This window comes from Sus scrofa, chromosome 13 (assembly GCF_000003025.6).
Source record: "Sus scrofa isolate TJ Tabasco breed Duroc chromosome 13, Sscrofa11.1, whole genome shotgun sequence".
In the NCBI taxonomy this organism is placed as follows: domain Eukaryota; kingdom Metazoa; phylum Chordata; class Mammalia; order Artiodactyla; family Suidae; genus Sus; species Sus scrofa.
Window position 1 is genome coordinate 98,857,185 of NC_010455.5, and position 22,242 is coordinate 98,879,426.

Here is a 22,242-nt window from a genome sequence, read left to right on the forward strand (position 1 = left end):
GGATCTGGTGTTGTTGTGGCTCTGGTGTAGGCCGGTAGCAACGGCTCCGATTAGACCCCTAGCCTGGGAACCTCCATATTTCCGTGGGTCCAGCCCTAAAAAACCAAAAGACAAAATCAATCAATCAACTATACTCTAGTAAAAAATGAAATTAAAAAAGTCAGGACTTCCCATCGTGGCGCAGCAGAAATGAATCTGACTAGGAACCAGGAGGTTGCGGCTTTGATCCCTGGCCTCGCTCAGTGGGTTGCCGTGAACTGTGGTGTAGGTTGCAGATGCAGCTTGGTTCTGATGTGGCTGTGGCCGGCAGCTGTAGCTCTGATTGGACCCCCTAGGCTGGGAACCTCTATATGCCCTTAAAAAACAACAACAACAACAAAAGAAAGTCGGAAAAACTCTAGGCAAAAAGGACTGGGCCTTGGAATGGGAGGTTACCTGAAGCCTACTCTGTCAATACATGTTTATTGAGCATGCTTAAAGGGGAAACTGGCCATCTCCAGCCGTCTTGCCATCGACCTCTATCAATAAGTATAAACACTGTTCTGCCCTTGACCTCAAGAGTTAAGATAATAAACAGCTTAATTGGTTGTCATTAATTCCACTTGGAATTTATTATAGATAAATGTGGCCTTGAAGAGAATCACTCCCACTCTCAGCCCATGCATTTTATCCTGAGCATCCCAAAGGTGCATGGGTAGTAAAACAAATAAAATCGGCCTCCCACCTCTACCGTCCCATCGACAGCACATTTTCTATTGAGTCCAGGCAAATGGCCATTTGCAAGGTTGGATGAGTAGTGAAGCCACACAGGCACAATGTAATATGACAACATTCTTCATGGTAATACTGTCTTCCTCATTACATTTGAATATAGATTGCCCGTGTGCAATGCTCCCCAACCTCGCTCTCTATTCGAGAGCCCAGGAGTTCTTCAAACAAGGTGAAGCCCACGTGTGCTCCCTAGAAATTATTAGCCTATTTGTAAGCCTAAACAAAATCGCAGCTATTGTCTCTAAGAACTTAATTTGCCAAAGCTCTTTTCTTCCTATCCTTAATTATGTATATATTTATAGACTTTAGCCACCTGTCTGCTCAATGCTCATGTATAGCCGTATCTCTTATGTGCCACTTAATGGCTCAGGGTGCTTCTTTTATACTCTCTTTGCTTCAAACTCTACATTTAAATATGTGTACTTAGCTCAGCTTCTGAGTATTTAAACATTTTTTCTCCACTTCCTTGAAAAGCTGTGAACAAGCCTTTTAGCATTTTATCTGGACCAAACAGTAGTGGTTTTACACAAGAAACGAGAACTCTGTAAGTAAATCTGTGTATTTATATGACTAAAGTGCATTATAAAAAGAAGCAATAAATCCAGTTTTCTACATAAAAGGAATTAGGTTTTCCAGTTTACCTCTGCATCGGGATTAATAAAATGTGCAACAAATAGCTGATGGAATGATCCATTTGAAGTTTGTAAAGGCATCTTGGGAGGCTGGCGGGAGTAGCCTTTTTCTTTTTTCAGAAAAAGGATGCCTGTTAATTTTTTGATTCAGTCTTGTTCCTGAATGACTGTTTTAAAATGAGCTGAGAGACTGTTACCTGCCCATTTCTGCATGGCTGAGCAAATTCACGCGTAAATCCAAGTTTCTCTTCATTTCCATCACTATACGTCTCCAAATTACAGAGAATTCATTCCTGAGCTGGAGAGGTGCCAGAAGTTTCTCATCTAGCTATCTGTGGGCTGCCTTTTTCTTTCCCCTCTTTGAGGCTTTCTGATGCCTAGAGTGAGCTCAACTCAAAGGTTTCCAGCCACACGCTCGCCTCGCATTCCCTCACAGTCACACCGAGCTCTGGGATTCTGAGGAACACCGTGTGCCAGCATCTGATTCACAGTCTCCTTTTACCTGCAGGTGTTCCAGAAACTTCAAAATGCGTCTGGTAATGTATTTGCTTCTCTAAACATGCCACTTTGGCATGCGTTATATGCAGCTGCTTATTATTTTTTAAAATTCTGTCTTCTCAATAGCATGCATGCTAAAATGTCAAAGGGGGCTTATAGGACAGTGTAAGCTTAATTACTGGTCTAGATGTGTGTGTGTGTGTCCCTGTTAATGTAGGCATGTTTGCATAAATATGTATTATTTATGTACACATTTGTCTGCACAGACAGATTTCACTAAAGGAATCTTATTGAAAGCACTACTTTTTATGTACATCCAGGTTCTGTAATCAGATCTGTAAACATCTTACATAGCAGCAAGTAAATGAAAAATATGTTTTTCATCCCTATGCAGACGGCATGTTTTAGGCACCTATTTGAAAAACCCTTTCTTTCTTAAGAAAAGGTGATTCTGTGTGTGAGTGTGTGCACACGTGTGTGTGAGTGAGTGTGTGTGTAAGGAGTGTTGGTTTTTGAAATTTTGGGGAGAAGAGTTATCTTACTGCTTCCTGAGAATTTCTACCCCATGTTACCTGCCTTTTTAAAACTCAGTAATCACTGAGGGGAAGAGATGTGGTTCTGCTTCAGAGTAGCCCCACGGGGACATTGAGCCGCAGTGTTCAGCAGGCATTTTAGGTATTCTAAATACTAGTGCCTGAATAATAAGTAGATGGAGTAGATTTGCTATCGCCGAGTCCTGCTATGTTTCCTGGCTTGTAGAAATCGCATTCACACTGTACATTTAGGATGTGCATGTGTTTATTGAACTCTAGTAAAGCAGCATGAGTATGGGCTCATAAATCACATTATTTATTTGCTGGTGTTGGGTGCTGGATTCTAAAATTAAGAAATTATTTAGCAATTAATAATCCATTCAGCATCCCTTGTCTCATTGGGTGAGATTTACATCCTGGGGACTTGCTCTTCTAGTTATAGAGACAAATGATTTAAGGTTCCAACTTAATTGCTATTTCAAATCCTTGAGCTAGAAAGATGCTTGCAGTACTTTATTTAAAAGACTTATTTTGAAAAATATTTATGTATATTTCTAACTGTGGTGGTGAGCTAATTATGACTCATATGTGCTATATGTTTAGGATAAACAACTTCTCTTGAGTATTGCTCACTTACATAATAGAATTTGCTTTTTGTCTTCATGTTTAATAATTCTTTTACTTTGCATTCTGTTCTTGCTTTTTGAGAGATCAATAATTACTAATTGTTGTGACGATGAGAAAATAATGTAACAACTCAGAAATCACAAAGAAAAGAAGGTCGAATTAGCAGTTTTCTGAGAAATTAAATGAAGCAGATTGTCACAAGTGGGTTTTCTAAATGTGCAATAGATATTGATGTTTGAAAATGGAAATATCTTAAACATAAAGTTGTTACATAGATCAGATTAGGATAGTGTTAATGCCATCTTGTAGTTCTTCACTATATTTAACATGAAGTAGTAAATATGTTAATTATTTTATATTGGCTATGAATTACTTTTGCTTCATGATATTGATTATAAAACAAATTGATTTAGATTTGCTTTTAAATTGCAGATTATTGTAAACTTTGGTAAACTAATTTGCTGAATTGTAACAATAAGACTGTATATTCTTGAAAATCAATGTGAAAACTACTTCTACTTTTTCGTGTTTGATATCTAATATTTTATCACTTATAGAGCTGTATACTTATAGAGGATTATACGTATTTCCAGAAAAGTATTTTAATGCTGATTTTCATCAGCTGTGTTCAATTCATAATTACTCAAAGCAGTACCATAAAATGCATTTCAATATGTAGAATTGGTTCTTTGAAAGGGCATATTATATTAGGAGCCATTAAAAACCTCTGTTGGCTCTTAACATTATACTCATGTATTGCTCTGTGTGTAACTGATTTTATTTCATTTCCAATGTTTAAATATACCTAATATTGTGACCTGTTTGATGTAGAAGTCTTGCCTTTGAATTAAGTAATTTGATGAAGGTTTCAAGTTGAATGTATAGGATGACTGAAAATATAGTAGTACTATTTTGGTATGTATTGAAATATCCATTAATGCAGATATACAAATATTAACATATGTAAAAACATTCATTGCATTGAGCCACTTTACAAAACACTTTCATCTTACTTTTGAAGTTGGTTATTTTGTTTGAAGTCAATTGCATAGATGTAAAAAGAGGTTTTATTTTTCTGAGTTTATATGGCACTGCAAGGTAACAGGAAAACACTCAGTGCCATTTTTGTAGGGAATATCATATGTACCAAAAGTGCAAGGAAAGGATGCCATGTTTGCCATCTGTCTCTAATTATGAGTTCCTACTGGCTTTTAGATGTATTGTAGAACAGGCCTTTATTTTATAAAATGGATTTATATTACCTGCAATACCTCTAATGATGGTAAAACACTTCCCTCATATAATAGTTTCTCCATTGTGTGACTGAGATTGTCTTCTGAACATTTCCTTTTTTAATGTTCACATACAGAAAGAGGCTATAAAAATAAAATTTGTAGACTGACCATATGTCCACTGCTGAAACATTCATTCTTTAAGTAAGCATTTATTGAGCATCACTTTGCCAGGCTATCTCCCTGTCTTGAGTAAGTAGACAAGTGGAGGAGGGGAGGTTCGTTTAAAGAAGGAGATGCTGCTCCTGCTATTTTGTTATTAACAATTATTTATGAAGACAGGGATATCTTCAATATAGTCTGAGAATTAGATTATTCTTCATTCTACCAAGTTTCAAAATGCTTCCATTCTTAGGGTTTGCCTGTAGAGAGGAATGATTACATTTGGGGTGGGTAGGGCAGGCCATCGAGGAAACTGGAGAGGGTGAGTTCTCAACCACGTTTTGATGGAGGATGTTAGCAGCAATGGATAAAAAGGAGAGAAATAGCTGTTTTGGGTGAATGGAAAAGAAATATTGGAAGAAACAAATCATGGCAGGACAAAAAAAATAATGAGATTGTATGGAGAAGAGGAACCATATTGGGAGTAACAGCAAGAGAAATAAAAAAAATAATAACAGGGTTAGGTGAAATACTTTCAGTTAATCTTCGTTAATCTCATTTTATCCTTATGGAAAAATTCTTTGAGCAAGTGAACATTTCTTCCATTTCATTATATCTATCAACCTTTTAAAAACAGCATTTTAAAGTCTTTGCAATAATGTTCATTAATATTTCTTGAGCATTTATTGCAGCCATATAGAATACTAAATACTTTGAATGTGTCATCTCATATAGTCCTTATTTACTCATTAAAATTTTCATTCTACATATGAAGAAAATTGAGGTACTGAGAAGCTCTTAACTTGTCTGTGGTTGTACAAGATCAGAAGTGGATGCACTGTGATTTGAACCCAGACTCTGGAACCCTGCCTTCTAACCACTACATAGCAAAGCCACATCAGCTTATTGCTTCATCTCTAGCTCCAAGTCCAGAATGGATGGCCAGTTGCTGACTAGATGTGTCATTTAGGTCCTCTGGAAACATATAGAGACAAAGTTACCGAGTGAGTGTTTTATTGGAGGGTAAAGAAAAAAGAGGGAGGAACCAGAGTTGTGCAGGGAAAGGCTTCAGACTACAATGCAGATCTGACGCAGCCTCATCCAATTCACTGGCGATCTCCAGAGAGAAGACTGCCTGTATGAGGAGCCCCATGTTGGACAGCAACTGCGAGACTGAGTAACTCCAACATGCTTGCTTGGTCACTGACTGCAGGTTCCTAGCAAAGGCTCCCTCAAAAGTTGAGGCAGACCCTGAATGTTCTGTAGCTGGAGACTGTCAGCTCTCTGTACTGCTTGCAGCTGAACAGCAAGTTCTTTCTTAAAGGGAGACCTGAGAGATGTATGTCCTTGCCTGGCAAGGTGATATCTCTACAAAACATGCCAGAGGAACTTAGGGTCAGGCAAGCTGGGAACCCAGAGCAAAGGTTTTAAGGAATTACTTACTCTCAGGGCCATGCAAGTACAGGCTGGGCACCTGAAATGAGTGCCTCCTTAATTCTGTACTCTACATGCTTTGCCTGTCCCACCCTAGTCCTTAGAACCTCAAATTCAGCACACTTAGAATTTTTCTCATCATCTTCCCCTCCAAAACATGCCCTTCCTTCAGTCTTCTCTCCCAGACAGGTCTGATTACCTCTATCTCTAGTGTCTTGTCTACCATCTAATTCATTCTCTCCACTGCCACAGCATCGTCTGAGTTAAATGCAACTCTGACTTATAATTCCAATGCTTATTACTCTTCATTGGTTCCCTATAGCCTAGAGAATAGATTCTGTGCTTTCTGTGGTATAGGAAAACCCCATACGATATGATTATGTGTGCAGTCTGGACTCAGGGCTAGAGGAATTTCAATATTACAGCTAAGGAATAGGAAAAGTGTTTATTCATATATAACTTGGGAGTTGAAGGTTGGATATGAATTCGTAGAGTTGAGAAGCTGTTTCATGTGGAAAAGCAGAATGAGGTGATTTGAGTGACTGGGGAATGGGCAGTTTGGCTGGAATTTGGAAAATATATAAGAGGTTAATGGGAAATATGCCTGGAAAAGTAACTCAGAATCAATCAAAGAACTATAGCCATAGAGTTTAAGCTTTCCCCTGAAGGTTTTGGAGCAGAGGAGTGACATGATGAAAATGATCTTATGTGAAGGTGAATGTAGAGGCTGCACTGAATGGAGAGCGGTCAGGAGTCAGGCAGATCAGTTAGAATGGGCTCGTGCTATTCTAGGCGAGAGGAAGTGAGATCTTGAACTTGGTGTGTAAAGAATGGAAAAGATGTGGGAAAATATGAAGTAAGTGTGAACAGGACTTCAGAATTGATTAAAGGAAGAGGTTCAAGGAAAACAGTACTTAAAGGGCACGTAAAAGTTTGAATTGTGTTCTAGGAGGCTGATGCATGGAAACCACAAGTGGACAGGAGGCTCTGGTTAAGGAAAGACAACAAGTTTCCAAGAACCCTTTGGTTATTAGGGTTCATGAGGGTGGACCCTCTCACTTATTTCCCCAAATACATGACATGCAGATCTTTAATTTTTGTCTCACCTTAGGCACTGCTTATTCAGCTCTTTAAGTTTCGCCTGGTTTTTTAATTCACTGTTATAATCTCTTGAAAAAAATATTAAGGCATAGAAGATAGAAGCTATGTTTATAGACAGCAACCATTCTGACAGAACTTAGGTTCCTTTTTCTAAATTCAGCTATAAAAATGCCTTTTTTTTTTTTTTGATACACACACTTTCTAGCAGTCAGTTTGAGTGAAATAATTTCTTTTTTAAGAAACCGTCTTGGCTTCATATACACCTGATCCTGGCCAGCAGGATAGGCCCATCTCATTGAAGGTTTTTGTTCCTGGGGTAGATAGATGAGCCAACATTGTTATCATGAGAGGCAGACATCTTCTCATAGAGAAAACCTGAAACCACTGCCTCCCACTGCCGGACTAACAAAGGGACAGAGGTTATTGATTTAACATAAACAGAAAAAAGACTAAATTTCTTTGCAAATAAAGATTCACATAATATAGGATTGTGGTGTGTAATTGAAAACCCAATTTTCAATGAAAGGGAAATAATGGCAAAGACTTAATGCTAAATAAGCTTTAGGTACAGAAATGATAGTAAGCTTTTATGGATTTGCATTGTAATGTGAGGAGCTCACAGCAAATATTTAATTGCCCTTAAAACATAACAACATAATAGTAAAATTTGCATATTCTTCCAGGATTACTTGTTTTACTGTATAGTGCAGGAAAACACTTGTGGTAATATTAAATTAGCATCCATGGTGTACAAACTTTAAGAACTGGTCAACTCAACCTCCAAAGGCTATTAAGTGACTACAGACAGGCTTCTGCCTAACAATCTCTGATAATCAAAAGATAAGCTCTGGTAGGTATTGTTTGTTTGTTTTGTGGCAATGATAACATATGTCTGGTGTCCATTCATAACTAGGTCTGCCAGACACAGGAACACAGGATTTACACACGCTGACCTTGAGGATATGAGGCTATATAAGATGAGCAGAAATCTTTTCAGTTTGTTATTTTCAGTGGCTATAAGGCGATATGTTTTCCTCATTAAATTAAAAAGCAATAAGACTGCAACATGAAAGGACAAGGGTCTGTCTATGTGGACTTTGGTGATTCTGTACATCATTCTTAACCTTCAGGGCAGAGATCTGTACCGGACAATATTTAACCTTCATGACAGGCTAGTGAGGTAACTGCTATTGGTATTACTAATTTTACAGATGAGGAAGCTATGGCTAGAGATATTCAGTGACTTGTCCAAAGTCACATAGCAGGTAAGTAGCAGAGCAAATTTGAACCCAGGGCCTGAACATTTGTACACTGTGCTGGGCAGGGTGAGTGCGAGCAGAGCAGTGATTGGCAGGATTTCCTACCCAGAAGCCTCACTTCTAAGCTCTCCTTCTGCTCTTATCTCCCTTGGGTCCTTTCTGTATACAGTAAGGAAGTACATTTTTAAACTCAGAAACCAGTGGTGAACCTGGCACTGGTTTGATGGACTGATAGTGAATTGCTCGCTAAGATAAAAATATGGTGCTACCATATTCTGATGGGGTACATCCCTGCAGTACAGATGTCCATCTGCTCATTTGCACCCAACAATGTCACTTTTATTCAGTGGGCTTTGTGGATATTTGGAATTGGAATGCCTTAATTTTGCCTTCAATTTTGGTTGACACTGGACAATTTGAGCTCACATGTGATGGGAGAGAGCAAAATGCCCTCATATGATCACATACATTTGATTAAAAGTACACGAACATTCTAGCCATATAGAATTCTGATGAAGAAAGAATTACGTGAGTTCTGTTTATTGACAGGGATGATTCCTATTTAGCCTCCTTATATATCTTATTCTGAACACATGGTGTAGTAGAAATAAATACAGGCTTCAGAATCAGACATGCCCAGGTACAAATCCTCCCTCTGTCACTGGGGCAAGTCATTTTAATATCTTTGAGGAACGGAGGTAATACTTTGTATTGCTGAGAGGATAAGGTGGTGCCATATTGTTTCTGGCATGGCACAGGTGTTTAATAAATGCGTTTAGTGCATTGATAGGAGAAGATATGCAAGTGGTTCATAGTACCTGACTCTGAACTCAGACTTCCTAGGGGTACATCTGAGCCCTGTCACTTATCAGCTGAATGACATTGGGAAATGTACTTAACTCTCCGTGCCTTAGTTTCCTAAAATGGGAAAATGGGAATGATGTCTGTAAAATAGCAATGATGAAAGTACCTTTCACGTAGGATTGGTAGGAGGAATTCATGACTTCATGTAAGTAAAACTTTTTTTTTTTTTTGTCTTTTTAGGGCCGCCCATGTAGCACATGGAAGTTCCCAGGCTAGGGGTTGAATTCAGAGCTGTAGCTGCTGGCCTGCACCACAGCCACAGCAACACGGCATCCAAGCCACATCTGTGACCTATACCACAGCTCAGGGCAACACTGGATCCTTAACCCATTGAGCGAGGCCAGGGATCGAATCTGCATCTTTGTGGGTACGAGTTGGGCTCATTATCGCTGAGCCACAACGGGAACTTCCTAAAACACTTTTCTAAGTGCCTGGTGTGCAGTAAGCCCTCCATGAGGATTAGGCCCCTCATTATGAGCTTCAGTTCCCTTCAACCTGTTTCTTCTCAGAGTGAGGAGCTTGGATATTCTCAGTATGCTTAAAGTCCGGCATTTCCAATTTCTTGATATCTAAGACCTAAAAATATTTATTTGAATCCAGTGTCTATTGAATCATTTATATCATGTGCCTCAGTCTAATGGTTTCTTTTGGTCTCTACCCACTGTTGGTGAAGGTTGGACTCTCACATACCTTTTGGGGGGAAGAATAAATTAGTACAGCCATCTTTAGATGGCAATTTGTAATATCAGCATTTCAAATGCACATCTCTTTTGGCCTATCAATTTGACTTCTAAGAATTTTCCTAAATGTTCTCACATCATTGAGCAAAGTCATGTGGTGGAGTTGTTGGTTGCAGCCAGCATTATTTGTAATATTAAAAACCTACCAACAACTAAATACATATCCAGAGAAGAATACTTAAATAATTTATGGTATATCCATGCAGTGGATGCAGAGGCGATTTTAAAACTGTTAGAGCCATGCAAGTGGGTATGAAAATCTGTACAAACATATTTTAGGAGAAAACAAAAAAGCATCTTTCAAAGGAAAAGCTATAGTATGAATGATATTGGTTGTGTTAAATAGACTGATACACACACACACACACCTATTTGCTTATGTGATCACAGAAACTTTTTCAAAATATGTATGAGTAACTGTCAATAGTGTTTACCAGTGAGAAGTGTGAATGTGCATAGAGTGAGTGTTTTTACCTTTCACTGTGGTTAAGTTGTTTAACATGGGCATGCATTGCTTTTATCATTTAAAAAGCAGTCAAGAAAAATTCCTTTCTTTCTTCTACCCCCAGATATTAGTTCTTAAAAAGATTAGTCCTTCATGCAAGTATAATCCTAAGGCTTGGTATAGTAGTTTTGAATTATTGAACCAAGTATCATCCTAAGTTAATACAGAATGTATATCAACTCAATGCCAGAGCTCCAATTTGCTCCCAAGGAGCAGAAACCGAGATTTCCTAACATCAAGTCACAGGAGAGCCTTAAGTCCTGTGGCAAAAATTCCTGTTATTTAAAAGTTCAGGCATTTAGAGAGTAAACATTAAACCAAAGAGCATTAAATGGGAGAAGGGAACGTTGAGTCAATAACTTTTCCTCAGGACTTATTAAACTGAATGCTAAACATGGGGAAACATTACACATGGGATTTTTTCGCATTAAGGTTTTTCTGTATTTCTGAGGCCCCTTGCTCAATCTTTTGCAAAATGCTATTTATATAGTTACACTGCTTTTGGGTTTTGAGGGCAGAAGTAATTTGCATGCAGGGGTTAACCAAGATTCCTTGCTCTTTGTACTTTTAAAAGTGCTTACACATACATTGTCTCCTTTGATACAAATGAGATTTTTTAGGACAAGTATTACAAAGTCATTAGAAAATAAGGACCTGCGGTTTGGAGAGGTTAAGCTTAAGCCAGTCAGTGTGGAGCTGAACACACCAGGACTCGGTTGTCTAGGTTGTCCTTGCCACCACCAGCCAAGGGCACAGCTGCATAGAAGTATCACTCGTATGGTTGTGAAGGTGGTTTAATATTTTTGTGGAATCACTGCTATTCTGGGTTAGGAAGACCTAAGAACAGCTAATTGAATTTTCTCCCCATTGTGAATTATAAATATGCTCATTCATGAGTTGCTGCTGTGGCACAACAGGATCAGTGGCATCTCTGTAGCACTAGGACACAGGTTTGATCCCCAGCCCAGCACAATGATTAAAATGATCCTGCATTGCCTCAGCTACAGCATAGGTCACAACTGCAGTTCAGATCTGATCCCTGGCCCTGGAACTCCATAAGCTGCAGGTTAGCCAAAAAGGAAAAAAAAAAAAAAATTCCCATTCAAATGGTTAAAGGACAGCTAATGAAATCCAGATGGATCCGAATTCCCATTTTGACTCTACTTACTAGCTATGTACTAGTTATTTTTCTTTCATCTGTAAAACAGGAATAATGATAACATTAGTCTTCCATAGCTGCTATTAAGAACTTAAATAAAATAATGTATGAAAAGTGCTTGATAGAGTGCATGACACACAGCAAAGGGACAATACATACAGCTACAGTAATAATTTATGTATAAATAAGTAAGAATCCAAGACAATGCAGCAGTCAGGGCTCTGATACAGGCTAGAGCTTCTGTCCACTTGGAGGTGACTGCAGAAACTGCACTCCAGAGTGGGACCAGTCAGTTTCTTTCCTGATGAAGGAAACTTTCTTGGAACCACAAAGAACGAAGCACGAGCAGAAAAGTTGCCTAAAACTTCCCTGAGCCACAGTGCTTAAGCAGGGGCTTAGTCTAAAGACATCACCTCCAGATTGAAATAGAGCCTACGGGTTTTCCAGTTTATGGTCCACAGTGAGACAGCACGGGTAAAAAGACCCAAATCACCCAGAGCTTTAACAAAAGGACAACCACCTCTCCTGAAAGAGCAACCCGAAGATCTTGTCCTGGAAATTTCATTTTCTTAAATTTCAACTTCTTAAATCATATTTTAGGAGAAATCCACAAAGCCAGAGCTCAGAATTCACACAGTGAATGATGAGGGGATCTCTTTGCTGTTTAGCTTAAAAGAACTTTACTAATTCTGCTTTTGAGTTTTTTAAACTTATTTTTCTTTAAACTTTATTTTCTTTACAATAAACTTATGCTTACTGCAGAAAATATACAGAATCAAAACAGAAAAGTTCTTAGGGGCATGATTCATATTTGTTTCAATATGTAGTTATTGAAACTTTTATAAATATATTTATTTTTATAAAACCTGTAAAGCACATACAAATAGTTTATGACCTTTCAGATCCTAACAGTGTATCTTACACATTTTTCCATGTCAGTAAATGTTTTTCTATAACTTAATTTTCAATGGTTACACAATATTCCTTTGGGTGAATATTTCATAATTTTAATTTTTAAATGTTGAATGCTGCTTAGGTTTTTTTTCCTTCCTCCAAGAAAAAAAATTTTCTTGAAAAATCATTGTACAGATCTTTAATTCTTTCTTTAAAATAAATCCCTAGAAGTGGACTTTCTAAGTGTCTAAATGCATTTTTAAGGCTTTTGGTATCAAAATGTCTTCCAGTTAAATCTGTACCACTATTTATCCTTACTATTAGTACAAGAGTGCAGCAATATCAATGACTACGTAGACGTGCTTCTATTTACTGTAAAAGGTGAATGAATACCTTTACACTAGCCCATAGTGCTATGCCAAGGATAAACAGTACTTTTTGTTAATGCCAACTTCTAGTTTGGTTCTTTTACTCCAAATACAATATATCCATAAGATGGTGTGTTAATTGTATTTGGAGTTGGTAATGATATCAGTATAATATGAATAGCTTTTGAAAGAATGTAACAGAAAATGCTGAGATAATTTGGAGGAAAACTTACTACAAGCAAACTTCCACTGGATCCCATTAATTCCAATCACATACACTTTTAGGGTGTGACAATAAAACAATCAAGGGCATATAAACCCTTCCACTGTGGTTATCATCACATCAATTTCCTCTAGGGTTGAAAGTAACCCTGCCTGATCTTTTCTATACCACACTAGGATTCGCAGTAGAAACGTTAAGATTGGAACCTTTTCAGTAGAAATTACTCTTGATGACACCAGCCTTGCTGTCAGAGTAATTCCTGCTGGAAAGAAAGCCTCTGAATTAATGGTCTAATAAACTGAGTTAGTGTTTCAGCTTGGCAAAGGATTAATTAGGGGAAAAGAAACTAACATCTATTTGGGTTCTTTATTTGACAGGCCCTTTATTATTACATTATTGCAATTAATACTCCCTATAAACCTATGAAGTGGGTATTACCATGGGCATTTTACAATGAAGGAACTGAAATTCAGTCAAATAAAGTGTTTTGTCTAAGGCCACATAGCTGGTGAGCTGCAAAGTTGGGGTTTAAATCTGGGTTCCCTTCTTCTGGAGCCTGTTACACTGCTCCTTCACACCGGTTACACAGCAGGCCTGTTTCTCTTCTAGAATATTCATTGTAAGCATGAATGCACTTTTAACTAACTTAACTGCAGTTTCCCTCTTAAAAATCAGTGTGTTAGGCAGACTTATGGACTCAATCCTCTTAAAAATGCTGTGTCAGTTTCACAGACCAGAAACATAAAATTCGCTATCTTGTCTAACAAGATATCCCGAGACAGATGGGTTCTGGGTTTTTTTTCAGAGGCTTAGTAATTATGTTCAATGGGAGAAGAATACACTGTTTCTTTTCTAGAAAGTTTTATTTTTATATAACCACCATCGACAAATGAGCATATCATTTTTTTCAGTGTGGTCCACCAAATCCTTCTTATTTCCATTACTTTAATCCTGTATTTTTATTCTTTCTCCAAATGTTCAACTATTCTGTTCTGCACTAGTCCTTCTTGAGACAACTTCTAAGAATGAAGGGAAAGTAAAATTTTAATGGAAAGTGAAGATAGCTGCAAAAGTACCTGTGCACTATAGAGTTAGCACAATTTTTGCTTAAAAAAAAAAAGTATTGTCTTATTGGGAAGAGTTAAGAAAAAGAAACCTACATTTTCTTTTTCTTTTTCTTTTTTTTTTTTTTTTTAGGACCGCACCCATGGCATATAGAGGTTCCCAGGCTAGCAGTTGAATTGGAGCTACAGCTGCCAGCCCACACCACAGCCACAGCAATGCAGGATCTGAGTCTTGTCTGTGACCTACACCACAGCTCATGACAATGCTGGATCCTTAACCCACTGAGTGAGGCCAGGGATCAAACCCTCATCCTCATGGTTCCTAGTCAGGTTCGTTAATCACTGAACCATGACAGGAACTCCGAAACCTACATTTTCTATCATGAATAAATACTATGATTATATCATTTCAGAAAGTTTGAAATTTTAAAGCATACTAAAAGCATATTCTAGACAGTAAGTGCTCAATGCATTAGTTATAATTATTATATACCTTCGTTTTACCTCATGTAGTTTATCATAGGTGCTTTTTCTATATTGTTTATATACTCCGTTTTTCCACCAGACAGTTAGTGAAAAAAGTCAATATCAAAAGGTTACATACTGTATTATTCCACTTATGCTGCATTCTTCAAATGACAAAGTGATAGAGATGGAGAACAGATCAGTTGTTGATAGGAATTAGGGAAGAAGGTGGTTGTAGCTATAAAAGCTTAGCACAGGGGATCCTTTTGCTGGAACTATACAGTATTGTGACTGTAGTGGCAATTACTCAAACATATACATGGGTGAAATTGCATAGAACTAAATATACACACATACTCATGGGGCATGTGAAACTGGTGAAATATAATTAAGGAAGGCGGATTGTACCAACTTCAATTTCCCTGTTGTGATATTTAGTTAAGTAAGATGTTACCATAGGGAAAAACTAGGTACACATGCATATGATCTCTCTGTATTATATCTTCTAGTGCATGTTAATCTACAATTATCTAAAAGTTAAAAAAGTTTAGAAAATGAGGAAACTAAGGACTAGAAGGGTTAAGTAACTTTGCCAGGGCCACACAGCTGGTAACTGGAAGAACTAGACTGTGTGATTCCAGAGGTTGGCATTTAAGAAGAGCCCAGGGTAAAAGCACAGACCAGTGCAAATCTTGGCAGGAAAAGAGAAACTCAAAGGATGACAGAGATGATAATTCCATTTTGACCCGATTTCTATATCCTGAGCTTTATTGGGGTTTTATTCTAATCCTGTTCCTTAGATTTCAGATGTGTCCTTGTAATGTGTTATCAAGGGAAAATAGACACTGTGTGCATGAGGTTTTTAGGTGGGTGGGCTGGTTTTTATAAGCAGGTGGCCCTCAGAACTGGTGGATTGGTACCAGGTCTATTCAGGGAGTCACTTTTTAAGGACTAAGAGAGGAAAGTAAGACTCGTGATCAGGAGACCTTGCCAGGACTGAAAGCTAGGAGACATGCAGTGGGTGTGTCGTAATGGAAGATTGGAGAGGAGGGAAATACAATGAAGTGAAGGACAGCTGTGAGAAAGCCAGGGTGCACGTGGGTGAAATGACTCCATTTGTCAAAAGAGCTCCTGCTGGTAACGTCCCAGGGGTTGTCCTTAGCTATCTCCCATGATCCTTCTCTTGCACCGTGGTCTCAAACCCATTTTAATGTCCTCCAGACCTCCTGGTCTTCTGGTTTTACCAGGTGCAACCCCAAGTATTTCTGGGATCCCTGTTTTCCTAATGCCGGTACCCCTTGTCCCTAGCTCACGATCAGTTAAACATGTTTTTTCTTAAGTGTAAGAAAGGCTAAACTCATTAAATTATCTTATGGTTTCAGTGGAAATATTTCTGTCCCAGTCTCCATGAGATTATGTTTCTATATACAATTTAATTTATGTACTATTTACACATAGAAGCTGCATGGTTTTTAGCTTTTGGGTGTTAGATTGCCTTTCAGATTCAGAAAAAAATTAATCACAGCTGGCTTGAGATCTGCAGACTGGCTGTCTTTGTGCTTTCTGCTACTCTTTTGCTGTGATGAATGTCATACTACTAGCCAGTCAGAAACATGTTCACCTGAAATTTTTTTTTTTAACAAACAAGAAGCATGACTTTTGTGCTGTACATCAGTTGCTAAGCTAATAAGATAATCCTCTTTTCATTTCAAAGTCTATACTCTAATCTTAAAACAGAGGTCTTCTTTTCTCTTCTCTTTACAACAGCCACTGGATAAAGATTCTGTTATCATAATCCTATTAAAATGTATTGCTTTTGCAGTACACCTTGATAATAGTATTTATCCTTCTAAGCACCTAGGGAGAAAAGTGATAAAAGACAAATCTATTCAAAATTTTGGGAAAAAATAGTTGCAGAGAAGAGCATGTATGTTAAAAGCTTAGAAATGAATAGCAAGAAATAATATCCATAACAAGAAAGAAAAATCATTAAATCATGAAATAAGCTTCTATTTAGCCTCTGATTGGGAAAGATAGTAATTTTCCAATTGAAATACACTGTACTAATCACAAGTGTCCACACAGGCAAATGTTGGCTAGACTGAATTTCCTGAGCACTGAGCTAATTACCATACCTGTAGCATTTCTAATATATTACCCTTTGTTGGCACTAATGGTTTGGAAGTTTCTAACACCATTAAAAAAATAAACAGTACCACACTGTTTTGATGGCTATGGCTTTGTAATATTGCTTGAAGTCTGGAAGAGTTATGCCTCCTGCTTAGTTTTTGTTTCTTAGGATTGTTTTGGCAATTCTGGGTCTTTTGTGGTTCCATATAAATTTTTGGATTGTTTGTTCTAATTCTGTGAAAAATGTCATGGGTAATTTGATAGGGATTGCATTGAATCTGTAGATTGCTTTGGGTGGTATGGCCACCTTTACAATATTAATTTTTCCAATCCAGGAACATGGAATACCTTCCATTTCATTACATCTTCTTTAATTTTCTTGATTAATGTTTTATAGTTCTCGGCATATAAGTCCTTTACCTCCTTGGTCAGGCATATTCCGAGGTATTTGATTTTTTGGGGTGCAATTTTAAAAGGTATTTTTGTATTCTTTTTTTGTAGTATTTCATTGTCAGTATACAGAAATGTGACTGATTTCTGACTGTTAATCTTATATCCTGCTACTTTGCTGAATTTGTTAATCAGTTCAAGTAGTTTTGGGGTTGAGCCCTTAGGGTTTTCTATGTATAGTATCATGTCATCTGCATACAGTGAGAAATTTCTCTCTTCTCTTCCTATTTGGATGCCTTTTATTTCTTTTGTTTGTCTGATTGCTGTGGCTAGGACTTCCAATACTATGTTGAATAGCAGGGTGAGTGTGGACATCCCTGTCTTGTTCTATATTTGAGAAGGCTTTCAATTTTTCTCCATTGAGTATTATATTTGCTGTGGGTTTGTCATAAATGGCTTTGATTATGTTAAGGAATATTCCCTCTATACCCACTTTGGTGAGAGTTTTGATCATAAACGGAGGTTGGAATTTGTCAACTGCTTTTTCTGCATCTATTGAGATGATCATATGATTTGTACTTCTTTTGTTAATGTGGTATATGATGTTGATTGATTTGCATATGTTGAACCATCCTTGTGAACCTGGGATGAACCCTACCTGGTCATGGCGTATGATCTTTTTGATATGTTATTGGATTCGGTTGGCTAAAATTTTGTTGAGAATTTTTGCATCTATATTCATCAGTAATATTGGGCGATAGTTTTCTTTTTTGGTGATATCTTTGTCTGGTTTTGGAATTACGGTGATGGTGGTGTCATAGAATGTCTATTACAAAGCCACAGCCATCAAAACAGTGTAGTACTGGTACCAAAATAGACATACAGACCAATGGAACAGAATAGAGAACCAAGAAATAAACCCAGTCACCTATGGTCAACTAATCTTTGACAAAGGAGGCCAGAACATAAAATGGGAAAAAGAAAGTCTATTCAGCAAGAATTGCTGGGAAACCTGGACAGCTGCATGCAAATCAGTGAAACTAGAATATACCCTCATACCATGCACAAAAATAAACTCAAAATAGCTTCAAGACTTAAATATAAGACAAAATACCATCAAACTCCTGGAAGAGAACATACGAAAAACATTCTCTGACGTCAACTTTACAAATGTTTTCTTCTTAGGTCTGTCTCCCAAGGCAACAGAAATAAAAGCAAAACTAAACCAATGAGACCTAATCAAACTGACAAACTTTTGCACAGCAAAGGAAACCAAAAAGAAAACAAAAAGACAACTTACAGAATGGGAGAAAATAGTTTCAAATGATGCACTGACAAGGGCTTAATCTCTAGAATATACAAACAACTTAGATAACTCAACAGCAAAAATGCCAATCACCCAATGGAAAAATGGGCAAAAGACCTAAATAGACATTTCTCTAATGAAGATACACAGATGGCCAACAAGCACATGAAACAATGCTCAACATCCCTGATTGTTAGAGAAATGCAAATCAAAACTACAAGATACCACCTCACACCAGTCAGAATGGTCATCATTAATAAGTCCACAAATAACAAATGCTGAAGAGGGTGTGGAGAAAAGGGAACCCTCCTGCACTGTTGGTGGCAATGGAAGCTGGTACAACCACTACGGAGAACAGTATGGAGGTACCTAAGAAATCTGTACATAGAACTACCATATGACCCAGCAATCCCACTCTTGGGCATATATCCGGACAAAACTCTCCTTAAAAAAGGCACATGCACCCGCATGTTCATTGCAATTCTATTCACGATAGTCAAGACATGGAATCAACCCATATGTCCACTGATAGATGATTGGATTAGGAAGATGTGGTGTATATATACACAATGGACTACTACTTGGCCATAAAAAAGAACAAAATAATGCCATTTGCAGCAACATGGATGGAACTAGAGACTCTCATCCTGAGTGAAGTAAGTCAGAAAGAGAAAGACAAATACCATATGCTATCACTTATACCTGGAATCTAATATGCAGCACAAATGAACTTTTCCACAGAAAAGAAAATCATGGACTTGGAGAATAGACTTGTGGTTGCCAAGGCGGAGAGGGAGGGAGTGGGAGGTATAGGGAGCTTGGGGTTAACAGATACAAACTACTGCTCTTGGAATGCATTTACAATGAGATCCTGCTGTGTAGCACTGAGAATTATGTCTAGATACTTACATCACAACATGACAATGGGATGAAAAATTATGTATGTGTGTATGTATAACTTGGTCCCCATTCTGTACAGTGGGGAAAAAAATACAATAAAAAAATAAAAATAAAAATAAAAAAATAAACAGAGTTCCCACTGTGGTGCAGTGGAAATGAATCCAACTAGTATCCATGAGGATGTGGGTTTGATCCCTGGCCTCACTCAGTGGGTTAAGGACCTGGTGTTACTGTGAGCTGTGGTCTAGGTTGCAGACATGGCTTGGATCCCACACTGCTGTGGCTATGTGGCATAGGCCAGTGGCTGTAGCTCTGCTTTGACCCCTAGCCTGGGAACTTCCATGTGCCACAGGTGCAGCCCCAAAAAGCAAAATAAATAAAATAAAAATAAAATAAAATAAAATAAAATAAAATAAAATAAAAAATGAATTGTTTAATGGGGGCCGAGTGTCAGTTTGGGAAGATAGGAACATTCTAGAGATGGACGGTGATGACGGTGGTACAACATTGTGAAGTACACTTAAAAATGGTTATTTTACCACAAGAAATTTAAAAAAAAATCTAATAATTAGCTTTGATAGATGTGCAAACAGAGTCATAATTAGTGAACTGATTCTGCTGAGAACATTAGCTGGTACATGGTCTTTTAGTTTGTATAGATTTGGTACTTTCTTCTCTTTGCATGGGAGCAAGTAAAAATCCTGGTGACTTCTGACATTTTTGCCTTGAATGAGGGATATCTCTTTTCTAAATAATAAATAGTAGTAAATTTGGTTCTCTGCTCTTGGTATGCATCCTATAAAAGCTATATGAAATGATACAACTTCATTTATGTAAAATCTGCATGGAATGATTTGCCATTTCCACAGCTTTCCTCTAAAAATTTTTTTTTTCAAATCAAAGTGCATTTCCAAGCACCTGTGTATCTTGCCTCTAGCACTAGGCTTTCATTTATTTTTATACCAGAGATGAGGCTATTATGTATCAATGGTTTGTTTCCAATATGTCTGTAGTTCAAATCACTGAGAAGTTACCCACTCATTCATAAAGATTCCACTTGAAAATTACTTACAAGTTAGTATAAACCTAATGTTTAGTAGTATTAAATGTCCTCTCAGGTGCAAAATGTGCACCTAATTATATATTTGAAGAAAATCTACATAGTCTCCATTTTCTATTTTAAAGCCCTGGAGAATTACTTCTTTGGTAGTGAATTGACTTATGCTTCCCACTCTTAGGCACTGGCATGTGATTTGACAGACATTTATAAAGCTTCCTGAAATGTGTCATATTCCACTTCTGAGGTATTGGTGAGTAAATTAAACACAAAACAGAGTTGTAATAGCTTATGGCTGATTTAAGGGTGTTTTAGGACCTATAGTCTCCCTTGCTAAAGAGCAAAGATGTTTTATAAGCCAAGGAGTCCAGACAAAACTCACCATTCTGAAATAAAATGTTCGTGAGGGAAGTTTTGTATTTTCCATTTCTGGGTTAAGTTTAGAATTCCATATGCTTGTTTTTCTTATAAAAGTTTGTGAGGGACCTTCTGAGAGCTGACGTTTAATCACTCACTTGTCTGCAGTGCTTTACATCTAAGTTGTTGGTTTGCTGGGATGGAAGCAATGCTCATTTCTCTTTACACCAGACAAGCGCACTTTAAATTCTTAGTAAATGCTGAGGCTTCAATGTGGAATACATAAACATTTTTTTGAGAAGGATTAACCCTGGGTAGTTTCAGTATTCCATTTTTGAAAAAGAAACCTTGCAATGATTTAATTTAATATATGTTAAAATTGCACAAACCTACATGGGATTCTTTTTTTTTTAATTGTTGAAGTAGAGTTGACTTATTATATTAGTTTTAGGTATACAGCATAGTCGTTCAATATTTTTATAGATTATATCCCATTGAAAGTTATTACAAAACAATGGCTATAATTCTCTGATATATCCCTGATGCTTATATATTTTGTGCACAGTTGTTTGTACCTCTCAATTCCCTGCCCCTATTTTGCCCCCACTCCCCTCTCCCTAGTGGTAACCACTAGTTTGTCTGTGAGCCTGTTTTGTTTTGTTATACGCATTTTGTTTTCTCGTGCCTTTATGTTTAATTTTGAGGCCAGACTAGTGAGGCTTAGAGACCCTCTATCCAGTCTCCATGCTTCTTGGCCTACAGGCCTCAGCAAGACTGGCTGGTGCAGAGTTTAGAAATGAGCAAAGAAAATGTAGCCTGTGTTATCAGCAGGATATCAAGCCGCATAGAACCATCTGCTCTTCCCCAGGTGTGCCTGAAGTGTTCCCCCCTTGGCCTCCTGGTGATGTACTCTCTGGCCTTTTCCTATTCCACCCTCCTTTTGTTCCTCCCCTTTGTGCTCGGACTCAGAATTGAGCAATTTCCATTCCTCAGTTCACTGGACACTCATCAGCAGTCCATGCAAGTTCCCTTTCTTGTTTTATGAAATCATTTTCCTCTTAATCCCTGATCATCATACTCATTCTCCCTCCCCAAGACATCAGATGTGTTTGATGTGAGTGTGAAAATGTGATTCCTTATAAAATATGCAGTCTTTGTGTGTGTTTAAATTTGTCTGTTACTGTGTTTTGACTCCTTTACTTCCTTGCTTCTTCCCCTTAATACATTTTAAATATCTATCCATGTGTGTACAGCTACTTACTTGCTTCTAATCCTGGACAGTTTTTATAGCTTCACCATACTTATCCATTCTTCAGGAGCTCCTGCTCCCTTCAGTGGCTTCATACCATTCTCCACACCTAAATTCTAGACATACTGACTTCTTGACATTCCTCTAAAATAGCAGAAATGTCTCCTGTTTGGCCCCCATGTGCATCAGCTAAATAATACCTATTGTTATACATTCTTTATATTTCTCTTTAAATGTAATTGAATTCAAGAAGCCATTCCTGTCTCTTCTCCAGAATATTCTTTAGCTCTTGTTCTCTACTCAGTACTTTCTTTATTGAAAC

The 22,242-nt window shown here is 37.6% G+C and overlaps 1 protein-coding gene across 1 annotated transcript in view; it reads left to right on the forward strand.

The window, feature by feature from the left end:
- The window catches only part of LOC100514494 (schwannomin-interacting protein 1), a 774,043-nt gene continuing 753,597 nt past the window's right edge, over positions 1,797-22,242 (forward strand). Inside the window, 1 exon segment of the mRNA XM_021069725.1 lies at positions 1,797-1,939. Within this exon segment, the coding sequence (XP_020925384.1) occupies positions 1,931-1,939 (9 nt within the window). The 5' untranslated portion in view covers positions 1,797-1,930.